At 40.3% G+C, this 15,522-nt stretch overlaps 3 protein-coding genes across 4 annotated transcripts in view; 2 read left to right on the forward strand and 1 right to left on the reverse strand.

Annotated features, from left to right (window-relative positions):
• Positions 1-87: 87 nt before the first annotated feature.
• Positions 88-2,280, reverse strand: LOC146287626 (uncharacterized). 2 transcript variants are annotated; one of them, XM_084698603.1, is made up of 7 exons: positions 2,014-2,280; positions 1,821-1,889; positions 1,572-1,721; positions 1,309-1,407; positions 970-1,040; positions 633-763; positions 88-452 (listed from the first exon to the last, which is right to left on the reverse strand). In XM_084698603.1, exons 1-7 carry the CDS (start codon positions 2,090-2,092, stop codon positions 218-220), a joined length of 834 nt encoding a protein of 277 aa, XP_084554729.1. In that variant the 5' UTR covers positions 2,093-2,280; the 3' UTR covers positions 88-217. The 2 variants fall into 2 exon arrangements, with proteins under 2 accessions (XP_084554729.1, XP_084554728.1); XM_084698602.1 differs by having other exon boundaries at positions 1,987-2,280.
• A 777-nt stretch (positions 2,281-3,057) lies between these two features.
• On the forward strand, positions 3,058-4,123 carry vma21 (vacuolar ATPase assembly factor VMA21). The gene is made up of 3 exons (XM_084698783.1): positions 3,058-3,226; positions 3,459-3,568; positions 3,718-4,123. The coding sequence occupies exons 1-3, from the start codon at positions 3,165-3,167 to the stop codon at positions 3,858-3,860; spliced, it is 315 nt and encodes a 104-aa protein (XP_084554909.1). The 5' UTR covers positions 3,058-3,164; the 3' UTR covers positions 3,861-4,123.
• A 1,257-nt stretch (positions 4,124-5,380) lies between these two features.
• The window catches only part of npas2 (neuronal PAS domain protein 2), a 32,894-nt gene continuing 22,752 nt past the window's right edge, over positions 5,381-15,522 (forward strand). Inside the window, exons 1-2 of the mRNA XM_084698778.1 lie at positions 5,381-5,612; positions 6,941-8,595. The gene's annotated coding sequence lies outside the window, so the exon portion shown is untranslated. The remainder of the gene's footprint in view (positions 5,613-6,940; positions 8,596-15,522) is intronic.

A 15,522-nucleotide genomic window follows, 5' to 3' on the forward strand; every position in this document is an offset into this window, starting at 1 on the left:
TCTAGGTCTAATATCTTGGATTTAGCCTCGACCAGACCACATACGTGATAGTTCGTGGTGGTCATAGTGTACATTCAAAAATAAACATTTTGTAGTCAAATGCTTAAAATGTGTTTATTGTTTTGTCAAGTAAAAACAGACCACCACCCCATAAAAAGATGTGAACATATCTCAAAACTCATTGCTAGTTGGTACATAGAGGTTATGAGTACTGAAGTTATGAGGATTTTACTCGCTTTGCCCCCTCCACATAGTCCTCCTTCGTCAGCCGGTACCCCCAGTGTTGTAATGTCTGTCTGACCACTGGAGAGACTGCTAAATTGTCAAAGCCACTGCCCGACCGGACTATTTTAGTGATGAGATTATTCTTCCATCTGCCTCTCAGTCCTGTACATTTGGCCCATCGCCCCACCTGCCGTTCATCATCCTGGGTACGTCTGCCCTGGTAGAACCTGTCACAAATCAACATCAAAACTGGATTTTGATTGTGTTTCAGTCACCACATTATGGATATCATAGCTGCACGTTTCTGAAACAATTATTTGGCACCCTTACCCTTGATATTATTTTACGTATATTATTTGAAATAAAAATAAGTCTTTGATGTTATTCCTGAGCTGTTGCTTTCACACCTGCAGTACCACTGAAACCATCCATAGGGATCCTGGGTAACGATCCAGCCACTGCTCTCCCACATCCCCAGACTGCCACCACACTTCACTTTGTACGTGTTTACATCTTCCCTATATACAGAGGAGGCCACCTGTACAAGACAAACAATTACACTTCAACATAAAACATTTTAGAACAAATACATTTGAGTACCTCCTTAATTCCAAAGCAATGTATAATTATATTGGCACGGACACCAGTAACCAGTTGTTCAATATGTATCTGCAGGAAGTTTATTTCACAGAGAACATGTCATTATATTTATTAGACATTAAACATATTGTTTGGAGAAATCACCTGTTTGGGAATGTCTAAACTTTTCAGCCAGTCTTCAGGGAGCTCTTTCCAAACATCTTTGTAGTTTTGCTCTTAAAAACATTGGAAAAACAGACAATAGTTTGTAATTCAATTAAAATCTCACTCATCTAAGTTTAATAATTATAATAATACATTTTATTTATATAGTGCTTTTCAAGGTACTCAAAGTCTCTTTACAGAGTCCAGTAACCATTCAGACACAGTCAAACCGGTGGTGGAACGGAAGCGTGGCTGCCAATCAGCGCCTATGGCCCCTCCAACCACCACCAACATTGGTTACCAACATTCATTCAGTTTACAATGAAGTACAGGACTCACTTGTGACGCTGGAGTGTATTGGTCTGAAGTATGTTCCTCCAAAGCTTCCAGCCTGGAGCACCTCCTTTGGAGTCATATTAGGCCGGAACATTGGGAACCCTAAAATGATTTACAGATAATAGTACAGATAATAGAGTATACAGGATAGGTATTAAATAAATATGTCAGTACATCAAGCAATATGACAGTACATAGGTTATAAATATAGGCGTAGGCTACACTTCTAAGACCTTATGTTTTTCGTTCATCCCCACCAACTATACCTGTGAACACAAGTTCTCCTTTCCCATTTCTCTCGACCTCAGGGCCACCCTCCTGGGTCTTTATCTTGCTCGACTCTTTGGAGCTCTGTGAACCTGAGGTGTCCAAACGTTTTTGTTTCTTCCGAAGTGAGTCATCCATTACTTTCTTGTCTGTAGGTAGTTTTGTCACAAATATGTAAGCTGGTAGCGTGACCTTCACATTCTCTGAAATATTCAAGAGCAACTCTGTTGATTTTTGTATCCGCCTACCTTTGACGATAGTTTTCTTAGTTGAGAGTACTTTGCTTGACGTGGGAATCTTGTCATGGTTCGTTTTACCTGCATGTAAACAAGATTGCAGTTTCAGTTACCCATTTTCAGAACGCTACAAACCATTTGAAAACAACAATTAAAAATGTCCGGTTATTTCACTTGCCATCATCCTTGGATTTTAACTTCTTACATGCAACACTTTCATCAACAGAAGATGGTGCCTTTCTTTTAGCTCTTTCAGTGATCTTTTTGTTTTTCCCTTTCTCCATTTCCCGTTTGAATCCAAAAGATGAATTTAAATACTCTAAGCAAACAGCCAAAGTGGCCTTTGAAATCTTTCAGTCAATTCCAAACGATTACAATAAATGCGTATGGTTTATGCCGTTAATCTGTAGTTAACTAGGCATAGAAACCATTGGAGAAGTATGTTGGTTTTGTAACAGCAAAATGCCACTTCCTGTGTGTAAAATAGTAACCAATCAGATCTCTGATCGCCGCACAGACAAGCACACAACATCGATGTCGGCTGATCAGCCGATGAAAAATATATTTCTCACCACATTGGAACCAACGCCTAATTAGTTTTGTTGACCCTGTTGCCGATCTTAACGTCACCAAATTATTTAAACCTACCCGCGAACAAATGTTTAACACATACATTTACATATAGATCATTATAGATCATTTGTATGCCATTTAATGCTTGTGGTATTACATCTTATTGTTGACAATACAGCCAAAAAATCCAACGTATTTACATTATTATCTCGTCAAATGTAGGAAATCTTTTGAACATCTTTGTTTTCTTTAACGCAGTCTGTCAGTGGCGGGTATGGCTACTACCCCCTGGTGCGTCCAATACCCCCTAGAACTTCTGGACAAAATCCACAATAGTTGGCCAGTTGGAGTTATGCGTTGCCAGCTGCTTTGTATCATAGTGGATGTAAGACAAATGGCCTCTTATTTTCATGCTATTAGAGAAAAGATGGCTTGCCATTCTAACCCTAACCCCATAAAACAATTCGATTGATTTGATTTCTGGTCAAATACCTTCTCGGTGATTTTACAGGCAAATACTCATTAGTATAATGTCATACATGACTATTTTCTACATTTAAGAGGCCATTAATTCACCTTGATCAGCAATCAAGACCGTATATTTAACTTGGCTATTTTTATTTCGTTGTTTGTGTCCTTTCCTTTTAAATATCTCCGCCACCATCACGTGGTACAAACCCGGAAACGACCGTTTATTTACAACGCCACAGAGCATGACCTGACCATCGTCATCTGTCAGTAAGATATATTTATAAGCCATTCAAACACTTTCTCGCAATCAAAATGGAAAACTACGACAAACAGTCATTGAACGCAATGCCTGGTCCTGTTCCTGATTTCAGGGGGTAAGTAGCTGCAGTGTTGGCTGGCTAGCTAGCTAGATTAGATATAGCTACTGTGATATAGCTAGAGATATAGCTACTGTGCAGTATTTGGCAGTCTAGTAGAAAGACCCTGACCTAATTGCAATAGGCAAAACAAGTCTCGGTAGCCAAACCGCTGTTTTCAACGTAGATAATGCTGGATGTGGTCCAATATGGATGGTCACGCATGTCTTTCCAATTTGTTTTCTTCCAGAAATGATGGGTCGTTGGTGTCAGTACTGAGGACGTTGCTGATCTTTACTATTATGATGATTACCTTGCCAATAGGTTTATACTTTGCCACAAAAGCTTATTTGTTTGAAGGTAAAATCTATTATTTCAAAGTCGTTTGAATTAGGAAAATTAAATGACATGCATACTATACACCTTTAAAAGGAGCTAACGATCCACTAATATATTTATGAAAAATTAGGAACTGTAGTGATGTGACTATTCTTTTGTCTGATTTCCAGCCTCCATGGGATATTCCAGCAATGACAGCTATTTCTATGCTGCCATAGTGGCAGTTGTGGCCGTCCATGTGATCTTGGGTCTCTTTGTGTACGTTGCCTGGAACGAAGGCTCCCGCCAAACCAGAGAGGGCAAGCAAGACTAGACGAGTCAAATATTTGTGTAACTGTGGTTCAGCAGGAGAAAAGCACAGAAGACACAGGGCTTCTCAGGGGCCTGGAGCCCACAGACCACAAATGCATTGACCTGGTTGATATGAAATGGTTGATATTTGCAGGGTTGTCATGGTGATGTCAGTGTCTGAAGTGGCAGAAAGTGGCCAGTGAGAAGAGCAACTGCAGAATCTGCTTGTCCAAGTATGGAAGTTGGGGACACAAGTTGTTAATAAATCAGTCCCTATTGCAGCCATTATTTGTCTTGTTGGTTAATCAGATACAGCCCCGTGCTTACATAGTCATCAGGTCAGTAGATGAGAGGCACAACAAACATTGTATAATGTATGCTAATGGTCACTTCATGTATCATAACATGATCTTATTTTTTAAATGGTCATGATCCAGTCTTTAGTAAATTACAGCATATTCTATTGTGAAAATATTTTCCTACAAACCTCTTCTGAATTCTGAATTAAAACATGTTCCCAACGGGTTTATTCCCATTTTTTCTTATGAAGATGCTCGTATTTAAAATGTGTGTCCTCCAAATGTGAAGGGTCAGTATCACAACACCTGAAAATACAAAAACATTTTCCAAGTCAGGCCAAAAAAAAACAAACAAGTAATGTATTCTCGTGCCAGTATTACTACCAGACTTCATTAACTGTGAAGAAAGGCCCTTCTAAATCTGCCCTTTTCCATCTATTTTCCATCCATCTTATATCACAACCATTTAAGGAGCATCACTGGGCTAAGGAAGATGCCAGAAATGGCACATAAAGAAAATATGAAACAGATGAGTTCACAGCAGGAGACTGGCAGTCATGTGTCTGAGGTCAGGACTTGAGAATTGTATAACTGTCCCAGTGGATTGACAGAAATATGGGAATATTTTTACGCCAGCAAGATGGTCTGTTACATTAGCACTATTTGTAGGTTGAATGTAATTATTACCCTTCAATAGAAGTTTAGACACTTGTGTTGACTAGCTGATACACATTGGACTTAGTATTTATAGAGTTTCAACTGTACCTTGTTTGTTCATGTGGAAAATCATGCAGGCTGTTTCAAACATGTTTTTTAGAGCAAGGTCATTTGTGTGTGTTTTATCCCTTTACTAACTCGGATTATATAGATTGTTCGGTGTGTTTTTCACAAGGTTAATTTCCATTAGCCTGTGTTGCTCCCTGAATCCCTGACTGTATGTGCTGTACGATAATGACTTATTAAGGAAGTGCATCAAAGTTTTTATTTTGTTATTCATTTTTAAAGATCTTTATCGAACATAATTAACACATTATACATGTATGATGACATTCGCAATGTCAATTGACAAGTATCATTGCAAGGCCCATGGTGTAATTTTTTTTACAAGATTCATTTTTACTTTCAAAAAACAATTACAAATAAATAAAGGAGGGGTCTCTTTGCTCTCTTCTAATAAACCCATTTTATTGAATTTGTTTTCTAGATTCAATCAAAGAGTAGGCCTATCGAAGAATATAATCAATATAAGTTTTTTGATTCAATCCACTATGCACGTAGCCTATCACATCCGCATATTGCATAACCTACGTCAACAACTTCCGGTAGCGAGCAGTTACCTACATTTTCAAACACAAAATGCCAGATTTCGGGTCGCCTTCCCAAAATCCTATGTATATTCTATGTCGGTGCCCTTTCAAACAAGAGGGAAAAGGGGTTCCAATTGTATGTTTTGAGCTACATCGACAATTACAAAGGTAAGGTTTATCTAACTCACACAGTAAAAGTAACTAGCTTAGCTAGGCTAGCTCTAGGCTAGCTATCTAGGATTTAAGCAGTAACGTTAGCTTGGCTAGCTAGATAACAATGTTGAGCTACATTATTATGTAGCCTACTCAAATGTCTGTCAGCTTGCTCGGTCGATCAAAGTCGCACAATCTGAGTGTAGGGTTATTAAGAGAGCAATAGCTAAGGGTTAATATCACTTGTGTGCTGGTTATCAAAAGAAGCCTAACTAACTTCACCGGAAGTTTTACAGTTCTGTGGTAGTTGGGCAACACAGTTTCCTTTCTTTACTATGTGTGTTTACTGTGGTGCTGATGGACACCGTCTCCTTTTATCGCTCAAATAAATGTTGATGTGAAAGCAAACTGTTTGGCCCCTGTACTGTTAACGATTTGTGATTAGCGCAAATGATGAACGGGATGGCTGCTCTATGACAATTAAGTTGACAAATTGTGCTTGGTGTTAATATCCATCTTATCTTGATATGTGTATTTCCATTGTTTACTGAGAATAATCTTAATTGACAGTTTGACAATGCTAAAAAAAAAAGGAAAAAAAAATGTTCATCAAAGTCTTTTATTTTACAAATCACCCACAGGCTTTCCATTTGTTTACAAATTCCAGATCTAATAAAACAACTAATCATAAGGGTTAGTCGATGACTAATCTGCATGGTATGATTGTGCTGACAAACCTCTAATTATTACATCCAAGCATGTCGGTGAGGATTAAATAATATTAGGGAGAGCGTTTCTGTCTTCCAAAATATAAATATTCCCCCTGTCGCCATGGACACATGCCCTCATATCCTGTGGGCCTATAATTATTGTGCAATAGTAACACAGGGTGAATCATCAAGTACCCACACATTTCCAGAAGAGAGAATAGGCTACTGCCCGAACCTGAATTTAAAATAAAACTTTATTAAAACGAATGGTGGAGCCTTTGTTTTTTCCCCGTTTTTAATTTTTAATTTTATTTACTGATAAGCCTATGAATTTGGCAATTACAATTAATTGGCAATCATCAGTTTTCCTGTTTATTAGCCTTTTGAAATGTTCACAATGCTCACAGTGTCACTCATCAAAAGGGAAGTCCGCCCGCTATGTTCTCCCAGATAGCCAAGTCATGTTAATTAGAAGTAGCCTATAGAACCAAACATATATCTGTGCAATCTTAAATCCACATACAAACATTTAGATGTTTTAGGCAGCAATAGGTTTTTGCCAACACGTTTTTTTAACCGTTTATGTTTGCCTGATTTTCTAAAATGACATGCCACATTTCAACTTGGCCACAGGGATCTCAGCTAGGATTGAGGCCTGCCTCACAGACATCTCCGCCTGGATGACCGATCACCACCTCCAGCTGAACCTCGCCAAAACAGAACTTCTCATCATCCCTCCATCTCCCACGAGCTGTCAATCACCCTGGTATCTGCGACGGTGACCCCTTCATCCTCTGCCAGGAACCTTGGGGTTACCATGAGATCTCCCTCACGGCCCACATTGCTGCAGTCTCCCGGTTGTGTAGATTCACCCTCTACAGCATCCGGAAGATCAGGAGATACCTGTCTGAGCATTCCACCCAGCTGCTAGTCCAAGCACCTGTCCTCTCCAAGTTGGACTACTGCAACTCCCTGCTCGCTGGTCTCCCAGCATGTGCAACCCGCCCTCTTCAGAGGATTCAGAACGCAGCGGCCCGCCTGGTCTACAATCTACCCAGACACTCCCATGTTACCCTGCTCCTCATCTCTCTCCACTGGCCACCCATCAACGCCCGTATCAGATTCAAGACCATGGTACTGACCTTCCGAGCAGTTAACGGGACTGCACCCGAATACATCAAGTCTCTCCTGCAGTCTTACACCACCACCCGTCACCTATGGTCTTCTTCAGACAACCGCCTGGTGGTCCCACCGCTCAAAACTGCCCGGTCCCAACTCAAGCTCTTCTCCTGCCTGGCCCCCCAATGGTGGAACCAGCTCCCCACCTCCATCAGGGACACTGACTGTCTTCCCAAGTTCAAGAAAAGGCTCAAGACGCACTTGTTCCGGGAGTACAACGTCACTTAGGAATGCTTGATTGGACCTGATGTTAGTTTCCTCACAATGAGTCTTATTGAGAGACTTGTTGTTCTTGTAGGTTAGTTATAACAAAGTTAACTCTTGAACTCTTGTACTTGCTGTGATATATTTTACTGTTGATTGTTCTTCTACAGGTAGGCCTACAGTCTTGCACTTTTTGGGGTTCATGTTGTTTTAATTTGTAACTTGTATAACTGCATGCTCTTATGGGTCTTCCCTTGGCACTTGTTTCGTTTTTCACAATGTATGCTTCATGTTTTGGCTGCTTGCAATGTTTGGGACTACCTCATTGTTATGATCAGTGACCTATGCTCTTTTGTAAAGCTTTCTCTTGGAAGTCGCTTTGGACAAAAGCGTCTGCTAAATGTATAAATGTAAATGTAAGTTTACAATCCAATTTGTCATATAGACATTTGGTTGAGAATTACCATAATATTGTGACATAGGCTAGCCCTACAGTAACTACCTATAATATGCCGCAATCTGCCGACTGCACATACTATTACGTTGTCTAAACAAAAAGGACGGGCCAATATTCGATCAGCCCCCATTATAAAACGGCAAGTGTAGCCTTAAGGAGGTTATGTCAATGAAGTTAGTTATTCCGGTTACGACTCCGATTTTCTTTGGTCACTCCCTTTAACTCCTTTTATGGTATGACGCAGACTGACGCTGTTCACTGTGAGTGTGTGGGTTGGAAAATGATCATCATAGCAGAAAGAACTTCGTAGTTATTCATTGCTGACTGAAACGGAGCCAGTTGCATAACGCTTTTCTGCGTGTCTAAGAACAGGACAGGACTCGGAAAAACTCTTATTTGCTGACTATTGTTAAGAGGTGGTCCACTTATTCATGAATCTTTGACTAAGGTACGTTCATATAGTGTTACTTGTTTTAACTTAGTTTAAGTTGTAGCCTACATTGACCCGGTTAGGCTAGATGACATAAGTAGCCTACCAACTGTTGGAATATTCTGACATAAAGCTTACTTGTCTACTGGACATAGAATATGCGTAAACTATACAACAAGGTGGAACTTGTTGCGTAGTGACTTGTGATTACAATTCGCGATTGATTTTCCTCGATTATCTTATTTTGGTTCTTGTTGGAACACCTGAATGAAAGCTTGTTGTGCAGCTACGTTACGCTTCTTGCAGGCGCGTTTTATGACAGAAATCATAAATAGCATACAGTCTCAGGGAGACAAGGAGAGTAAGCTGGTTGGTTATCCATGATAGAACCGCTACTGTTTTTTGAGGGACGAATCATGTGAAATGGCATCTTCGCCAATTTGACTGAAATAAATAAATAATCAAAGTAGTGTAGTTGACATACATCATGTATTGTTACGTAATGTAGTGATTCAAGACGAATAATGAGCCGGTATGTGACGTCAGGGCATGGAATATAGTGTTCAGACTGTACCATTAAGAATTTTGGCGTGAGCTTCTGACGTAGGCTACATCCTTGCATATTGCATCATAGAAAAGTATATATTGTTGAGGTAAAGGTTTTCACTAGGCCTATATGATTTTTGTAAAATTTGGCCTCCACTTCCGCTCCTTAAATTGGAAGCAACTCAGGGAATAGACTACAATTGACTAATCTATCATATCCGTACACTCACCTGAAAACATATCTGTCAGTCCCAGGTTAAGATATAGTGACAGTGTCTCTATCTATTCTCGTGCAGCACATTTTTATTCATGCACAGTTTCTGTTTTGTGTTGGAAATATTTTTTAAATAATGTTTTTCTTTATGGCTCGTGGACATATGAATTTGTAGCCTCTTTGTGTGGAGCAAAGTGTTTAGTTCCACGAGTTCAGACGTCTAATTCTGAGTGAAGGGCGAAAGGATGATCAAGTGAGATAAGTAGTAGGTCAAGTGCCAAGATCTCTGTAGAAATTAGGTCTTATCTTTAAACACTGACTGCCCCCTACTGGAAGCATTATTTTCTGCTCTTAAAGTCACATTCAGAATCTGTCACTACACTCACGAATACCTGCACACTTTCATTCTCTCACCAAGTCTAGTATAAACATCTGAAGCAAATATCCCAGATAACATAGACAACCTTTCTTGGTTATAAAAAGGGAGTGTTTACTATATGATTAAACATATATATTGTAAGACGATTTGATAGGCCTTCATGGGACATCAACCTTTTTTGTCCCAAAGATTGTTCCCAAATGTAGCCTTTCTTTTTGTGTGGTTCAAAAGGAAATGAGGTCTTTGCCCCACTTCAGAGTGGAAAGGGTTTTTGCTTCTCTTTGCCTGAAAAGATGCTGTGTTAACGTTAGGTAACTGATGACACGCAGCCTCTGATGTCGAGCCTGCTGGAGGGAAAGTAGGTCAGTAGGCCATGTCCTGCATGCGGAACGCTAGTCAGAATAACACTGGAGCTGCTTAGTGTGACTGGTCATGCACAAATGGTGCTGGTCTGCGCGAGTCAAAGGCATCTCAAACGTGCGCTGTCCCTTTAAGACAGAAGAGCCTCTCCGCAAAGCTATGATGAATGTTCAATCCGTGTTGATTCAATACAGCCACATAAGAAACGGCAGGTTTATTTGGCATATAAGATGAGCTGTGTCACCTTTTTTCATACCTGAAGCATCATCTTTAATAATCTTTCATGCCTTCTCAGGGGAATCAACCTAGTAGGATAAAAATATAGGCAGATATTTGATTTGTTTACTTCTAATGTATTTGTTTTGCGTTTTGCATTTATATATGCAATTATTCTTAACAGTAGCATACTTCTGGGATGTGAAATTGTTCATGTCTTGAACATGAACCCATAGGATTTTGACACCCAGGTGGACTTTTCTAACAATTAAGGCATTCTGGGAAATCTGTAAGAATTTAGTGTGCGTGTGAATACAAAGAAGTCATCTGCCTCTCTCTTCCTAGGATCTCTGTCTGTCTCTCTGTCTGTCTGTTTGTCTCTCTCTGTCTGTCTCTCTCTGTCTGTCTCTGTCTCTCGCTCTGTCTCTCGCTCTGTCTCTCTCTCTCTCATGCCTGCTTTCAAGGTGCTCTTTTTCTCTCAAAATTCGAAAGTTACTTCTAAAAGTGTTGACAATTTACTCATTAAGTGATCTCTTAAACCAGCCAGGGCCTGCTTGAACCCTCCTTTTGGTTTATACTACATAATAGTTTTATTTAAAAGCAATGCATTACTGAGACCACTTGAAAATAATGTAGAAATGAAATTACTCTGGCAGTGCACAAAAGTTATATTTATATATATAATACATATATAAAAGAGATTCCTCCATTCAGCTCCATCCCTCTGTTCAGATGTGCAATGTCACATGTGGATGAGCTGTGCTTAACTTGCCTCATCACTGACACCATGCAGCGTGGCTAGAGTCCTGCCTTGGGCATGGCCAGAGCCAATATCATTCACAAAACTCCTCTGTGGCACTGATTCCTGGGTCTTTATTTTCAAGATGTGTTCATGGCTTTTGTGTTTTGGAGACAGGTTATCAATAGGAAGCTAATCTTATGATGTGAGGTTTAACCTAACTTGGGTTAGGGTTAGATTGCGGTGCATGAATTAAACGTGAAAAACTAGGTCCATTTCCCCATTCATTGATTCCCTTATGCAACACTGATTTCACAACCAGTCAATCTTGAGTGGAATGTCAATCAGTTTGACATTGTTGGTGTGGAAATGTGCATGTTCAGCTCAAAGGATGGGTTATGTCACGCCTCCCGACCCTCATGGCCTACAGACCTGAAATGGTGCTGTTGTTACCTAGGAGACAACGGAGCATCTGATCTAATACACGAGAGACTCTGGAGAAATCTAACCAAAAGCCAGAGCCAGAATTTCAGAACATGATTGGCTCATACGTCAAACAGCTTTTAGTTTAGCTAGTAGTTTATTGTCATTAAAAAAAGACACTCTACAGTATCTGGAACTACATTCCTTGTGCTTGGCAAGTGCTTCCTCTGCCCATTGGAACCATGTTGCACATGACTCTTTAGAGTATGTCTGGCATTCATGTCACCCGCTTTAACCTTCTAACTGTGACAGACCAAATGTTCAGCTCCGGTTATATAACTGCCGGTACAGACGTCATTGGCCTCTGCTGATGTCGCTCATCTCCTGCTCCCCAGCAAACACTCTTTGTATTCAGTAGCTACGGGCGCAGACCTACTAGGGCATGATTAAGACACTTAATTGCTTTTTCCTTTTATGTTTCTTCCTGTGTTTAATAATGGGATTCATGTTACGTGAATCGGCACGTAACTTCAGAGTCAATAAAATGCAAAAATGTCAAATACCATGATGTTTCCTGTACAGTGAGTAGTGATGTCTGAGTGACAGTCTTGAAACACATCACCACTGTGTACTCTAGTTTTTCCATCTCGCTGAGAGACAAGTGTTTAACCTGAGAGACCTAAAGAGTGGATTCGCTCATGGCTTTTCATTCACTAGGTAGATCATCCCTCCCACACAAATGAGCACTGTTAGCAGAGAGGTGAAAATACGCCAGGCAGGGCTTGCTCCGTTCACCAGACAGGGTTTCCCTCAATGCGTGTGCTATTCCCGCTCTCTGTCTTGATGAACCTGGTTTTCGTTTGGCTGCCAGTTCATACTGGCGGTTGACGCGTTATCAGCACCTCCCAAGGCAAAAGGTCACAGTCAAGGATTGGGTGTGGCCACTCTAGTTGTTTCCTATGAAGGAAGACTATCTGGGCTGGCCCTGCCCTCGTGTGTGAATGACCTAGATGTTGGACTCATGGTGTCATCTGTGTGTTACTGAGGCAGTCACTGGATTTGTGTTGTGAAACAGCTTGGAAGAAACGGCTTTCTGAAGCTTCCTCCAAAGTCAGAACGTACGTCTGCCAAAGAAATAGATTGAGTAGTAGAAAGGGATATTTTTTACGAAAGCATGTTGAATTTGACCACTTCTTGAATTCAAATGTTTCTACAAACTGTCATCGACAGTCATTGTGAACAAAAGTTATTTAATAATATTTAGTTTACACGTGCCTTCAGATCCCAACACACTAAAGTAGTTCATGCCCATGCGTGACCACCAGCTAAACCCGGCTGTAGTTAGTCATGCTTGTGTCCCTTGAGTCTCCGCTACATGTTTGTATGAGTTTTTCCATTTGAACAGTATCTCCAGCACACACACACACTCAGACCAGCCTCTGTGTACACATGTCAAGAGGGAGACACATGGATCTGAGTTTCAAGCAGTAAACACTTACGTGGCTTTTCCCAGACTACACGGAGGGCAGGAGATGGTTTTTGTCTTGAACAATTAGAGCAAAATGAGGTTGTAATTGAGGGGGAATGAGACATAGGATCATATTTCCAGACCAGTGTGCTTCACTTGAGGGCAGAGTGGACTTACGCTTCAGTGCAAGTTTAAATACTTATGTTATGATCATGATCATGTTTTTTCAGCCCAATATGTTCCTTCAGGGTAACATAACAGAATCTTGAGCGTTCTTCAGCCAAGAATTCAATTAAAGATGGAGTCTTCTCTGATCCTGTGCACAGAGAGCACTGAGAGGGCCTTTCCGCTCCTGCCCTAGAATCCTGACCCACATAGCTGCTGACACACTGCTTTAGGTAACTGTCATAACGCAGGAAGCAAGGATTGGGTCTTTTACTCTGGTGCACACACTTTGATGACTCATGAATTCATCTGTGCTTTTGATGTTTTTCGACACTTCTGTCCATTATTATACTCTTAAGATTTAGATTCACCAAGAAAAACGTAACCATGAAATATCCTCCTTGTTAAAGTAATGGTCCAAAGTCAAGGAGCTATTTCATGTTTTGTCAAGGGAAATCCCAGTCATATTATCTTACTGTAGTATGTACTTAATACTTTCATTTAACTGAATTATTCAAGAAATTACCAGTCACCTCCACATTATTTTGTCAATGCCTTCAAAGAGCAAACTCCATCAGTCAGGGTATTCAAAGTCTATTACATGTTGAAATACATTATTTACACTGTTTATGCCTCTGGTACAGTACTTTTGGACCCATGTGTAATTTATCATTTATCAGAGTCAGACACTTGCTTCATAGCAGGTGCATTTCTAACACAGCCTCTATGATTAGATGATTAACCTGGTGTGTATTCCCACAGTAATTGGCAGAGTAATTTGATGGGAGTTTGTGTTAAAGCTCTCTGATTGATAAATTCATAGGAACAGTGTATTCATCACATCTGTATAAATCTGAACAAATCATGAATCAGTAATACTAATGAATAAAATACATTTTCTACAGACTAATAAACTCACTTTTTTAGATCCTTAGTGGCAAAAGATGAAAAACTTCCTGCTTCAGTTTGGATGTTGCTTGCATACAGAAAGGTCCATTGATTTGACATGAATAATTTCTTATATAATCTTTTTGTTGAAGCTATTCTGTCTGCATGTGACACCAACTCAACAGCATCAGATATTAGCATCTGGAATGTTTGTGAGTGCATGGCAATGTCAGCCTACTCCCTGTCATGGCAATGTCAGCCTACTCCCTGTCATGGCAATGTCAGCCTACTCCCTGTCATGGCAATGTCAGCCTACTCCCTGTCATGGCAATGTCAGCCTACTCCCTGTCATGGCAATGTCAGCCTACTCCCTGTCATGGCAATGTCAGCCTACTCCCTGTCATGGCATGAAATGAATTCAGAGAGAGCCTGCAGTCAAATCATGATCATTTGATATGGACTTGTCAGCTGCTCCCAACTCACATGATGTCTCCTGTGCGTGTTGTGGAAGGTGTCACTTCTCAGAAGCTGATGCTTGTGCCTTCGTTGTTGCTGTGATTAGGGAATGCATTTCACTCATGCTATCTTCATAGCATCAGAGGAGGTATGTTCACATGTTGCAGCAGACTGGTGATGGTTGGAAGACGGGATGTTCATTAAAACTGTTTGGGTTTTTTCTTTCCGGGTATCTCCATCTGCAGATCTCCAAAGGTTTTTTTTCTTTCCGGATATCTCTATCCGAAGATCTTATAGTTTTAGTTGATGGGTTGGTCAGGTGAGTAAGTCTGAAATAAGTCTGGAATGCTATATGTTGCAATTGCCAATGATTGCGAATTTTGATATTTGTGTCCAAAAAGAGAAGTCATTCTGAAAATAGATCATACTTCTATACATACTACTACATATATTTTTATATGTGTTTGGATGTACCTTTCTCATACACAGATTTAGCAGTTTAAAATCTAAACTGTAATCTGAAAAGTACACCAAAGCAAATTCTTGTCACGGCTCCAAACATTCCTCAGCAAGATTACCTTGTGAATTATTCCAGAATTGACACTGTTTACTTTCCACCTACTGTTCAATGAGGTGAGAAGTAGAGCTGTCTTGGGTGATGGAAAACAGAAGACCATTATGAATCTCTACCACATAACGTTTCCATGGGAACACAGAGCGAACAGCATCACCCACGGTCTGATTAATGACAGTCAGTTGCTTCAGAGGCGGACGGTGATGACATCATAGACATCAGCATCACAGATACCAACAAGAGGCAGTATGCCTCAGCATGTTCTTAGTATAAACGTTTTCTATTCTATTTATTTATTTATTTGGGCTTTTAATTTCTCTGTATTCTAGAAACAAGATGTCCTTGTCGTTAGGGGGGCATACAACAAGCCCCAGTCCATCCATTTGTTATGTCAAGTAGACCATTTATCAACTCTCACTGTCATCCCATTATCCAATTGCCTGACCTACATAACAGAAAGGAACTAATCTGTAGGTAGGCGGATGGTGAATAATACAGTGAAATGTGGGAGATCTTT

Source organism: Hypomesus nipponensis, chromosome 5 (genome assembly GCF_054491055.1).
Source record: "Hypomesus nipponensis isolate SF chromosome 5, ASM5449105v1, whole genome shotgun sequence".
Lineage (NCBI taxonomy): Eukaryota > Metazoa > Chordata > Actinopteri > Osmeriformes > Osmeridae > Hypomesus > Hypomesus nipponensis.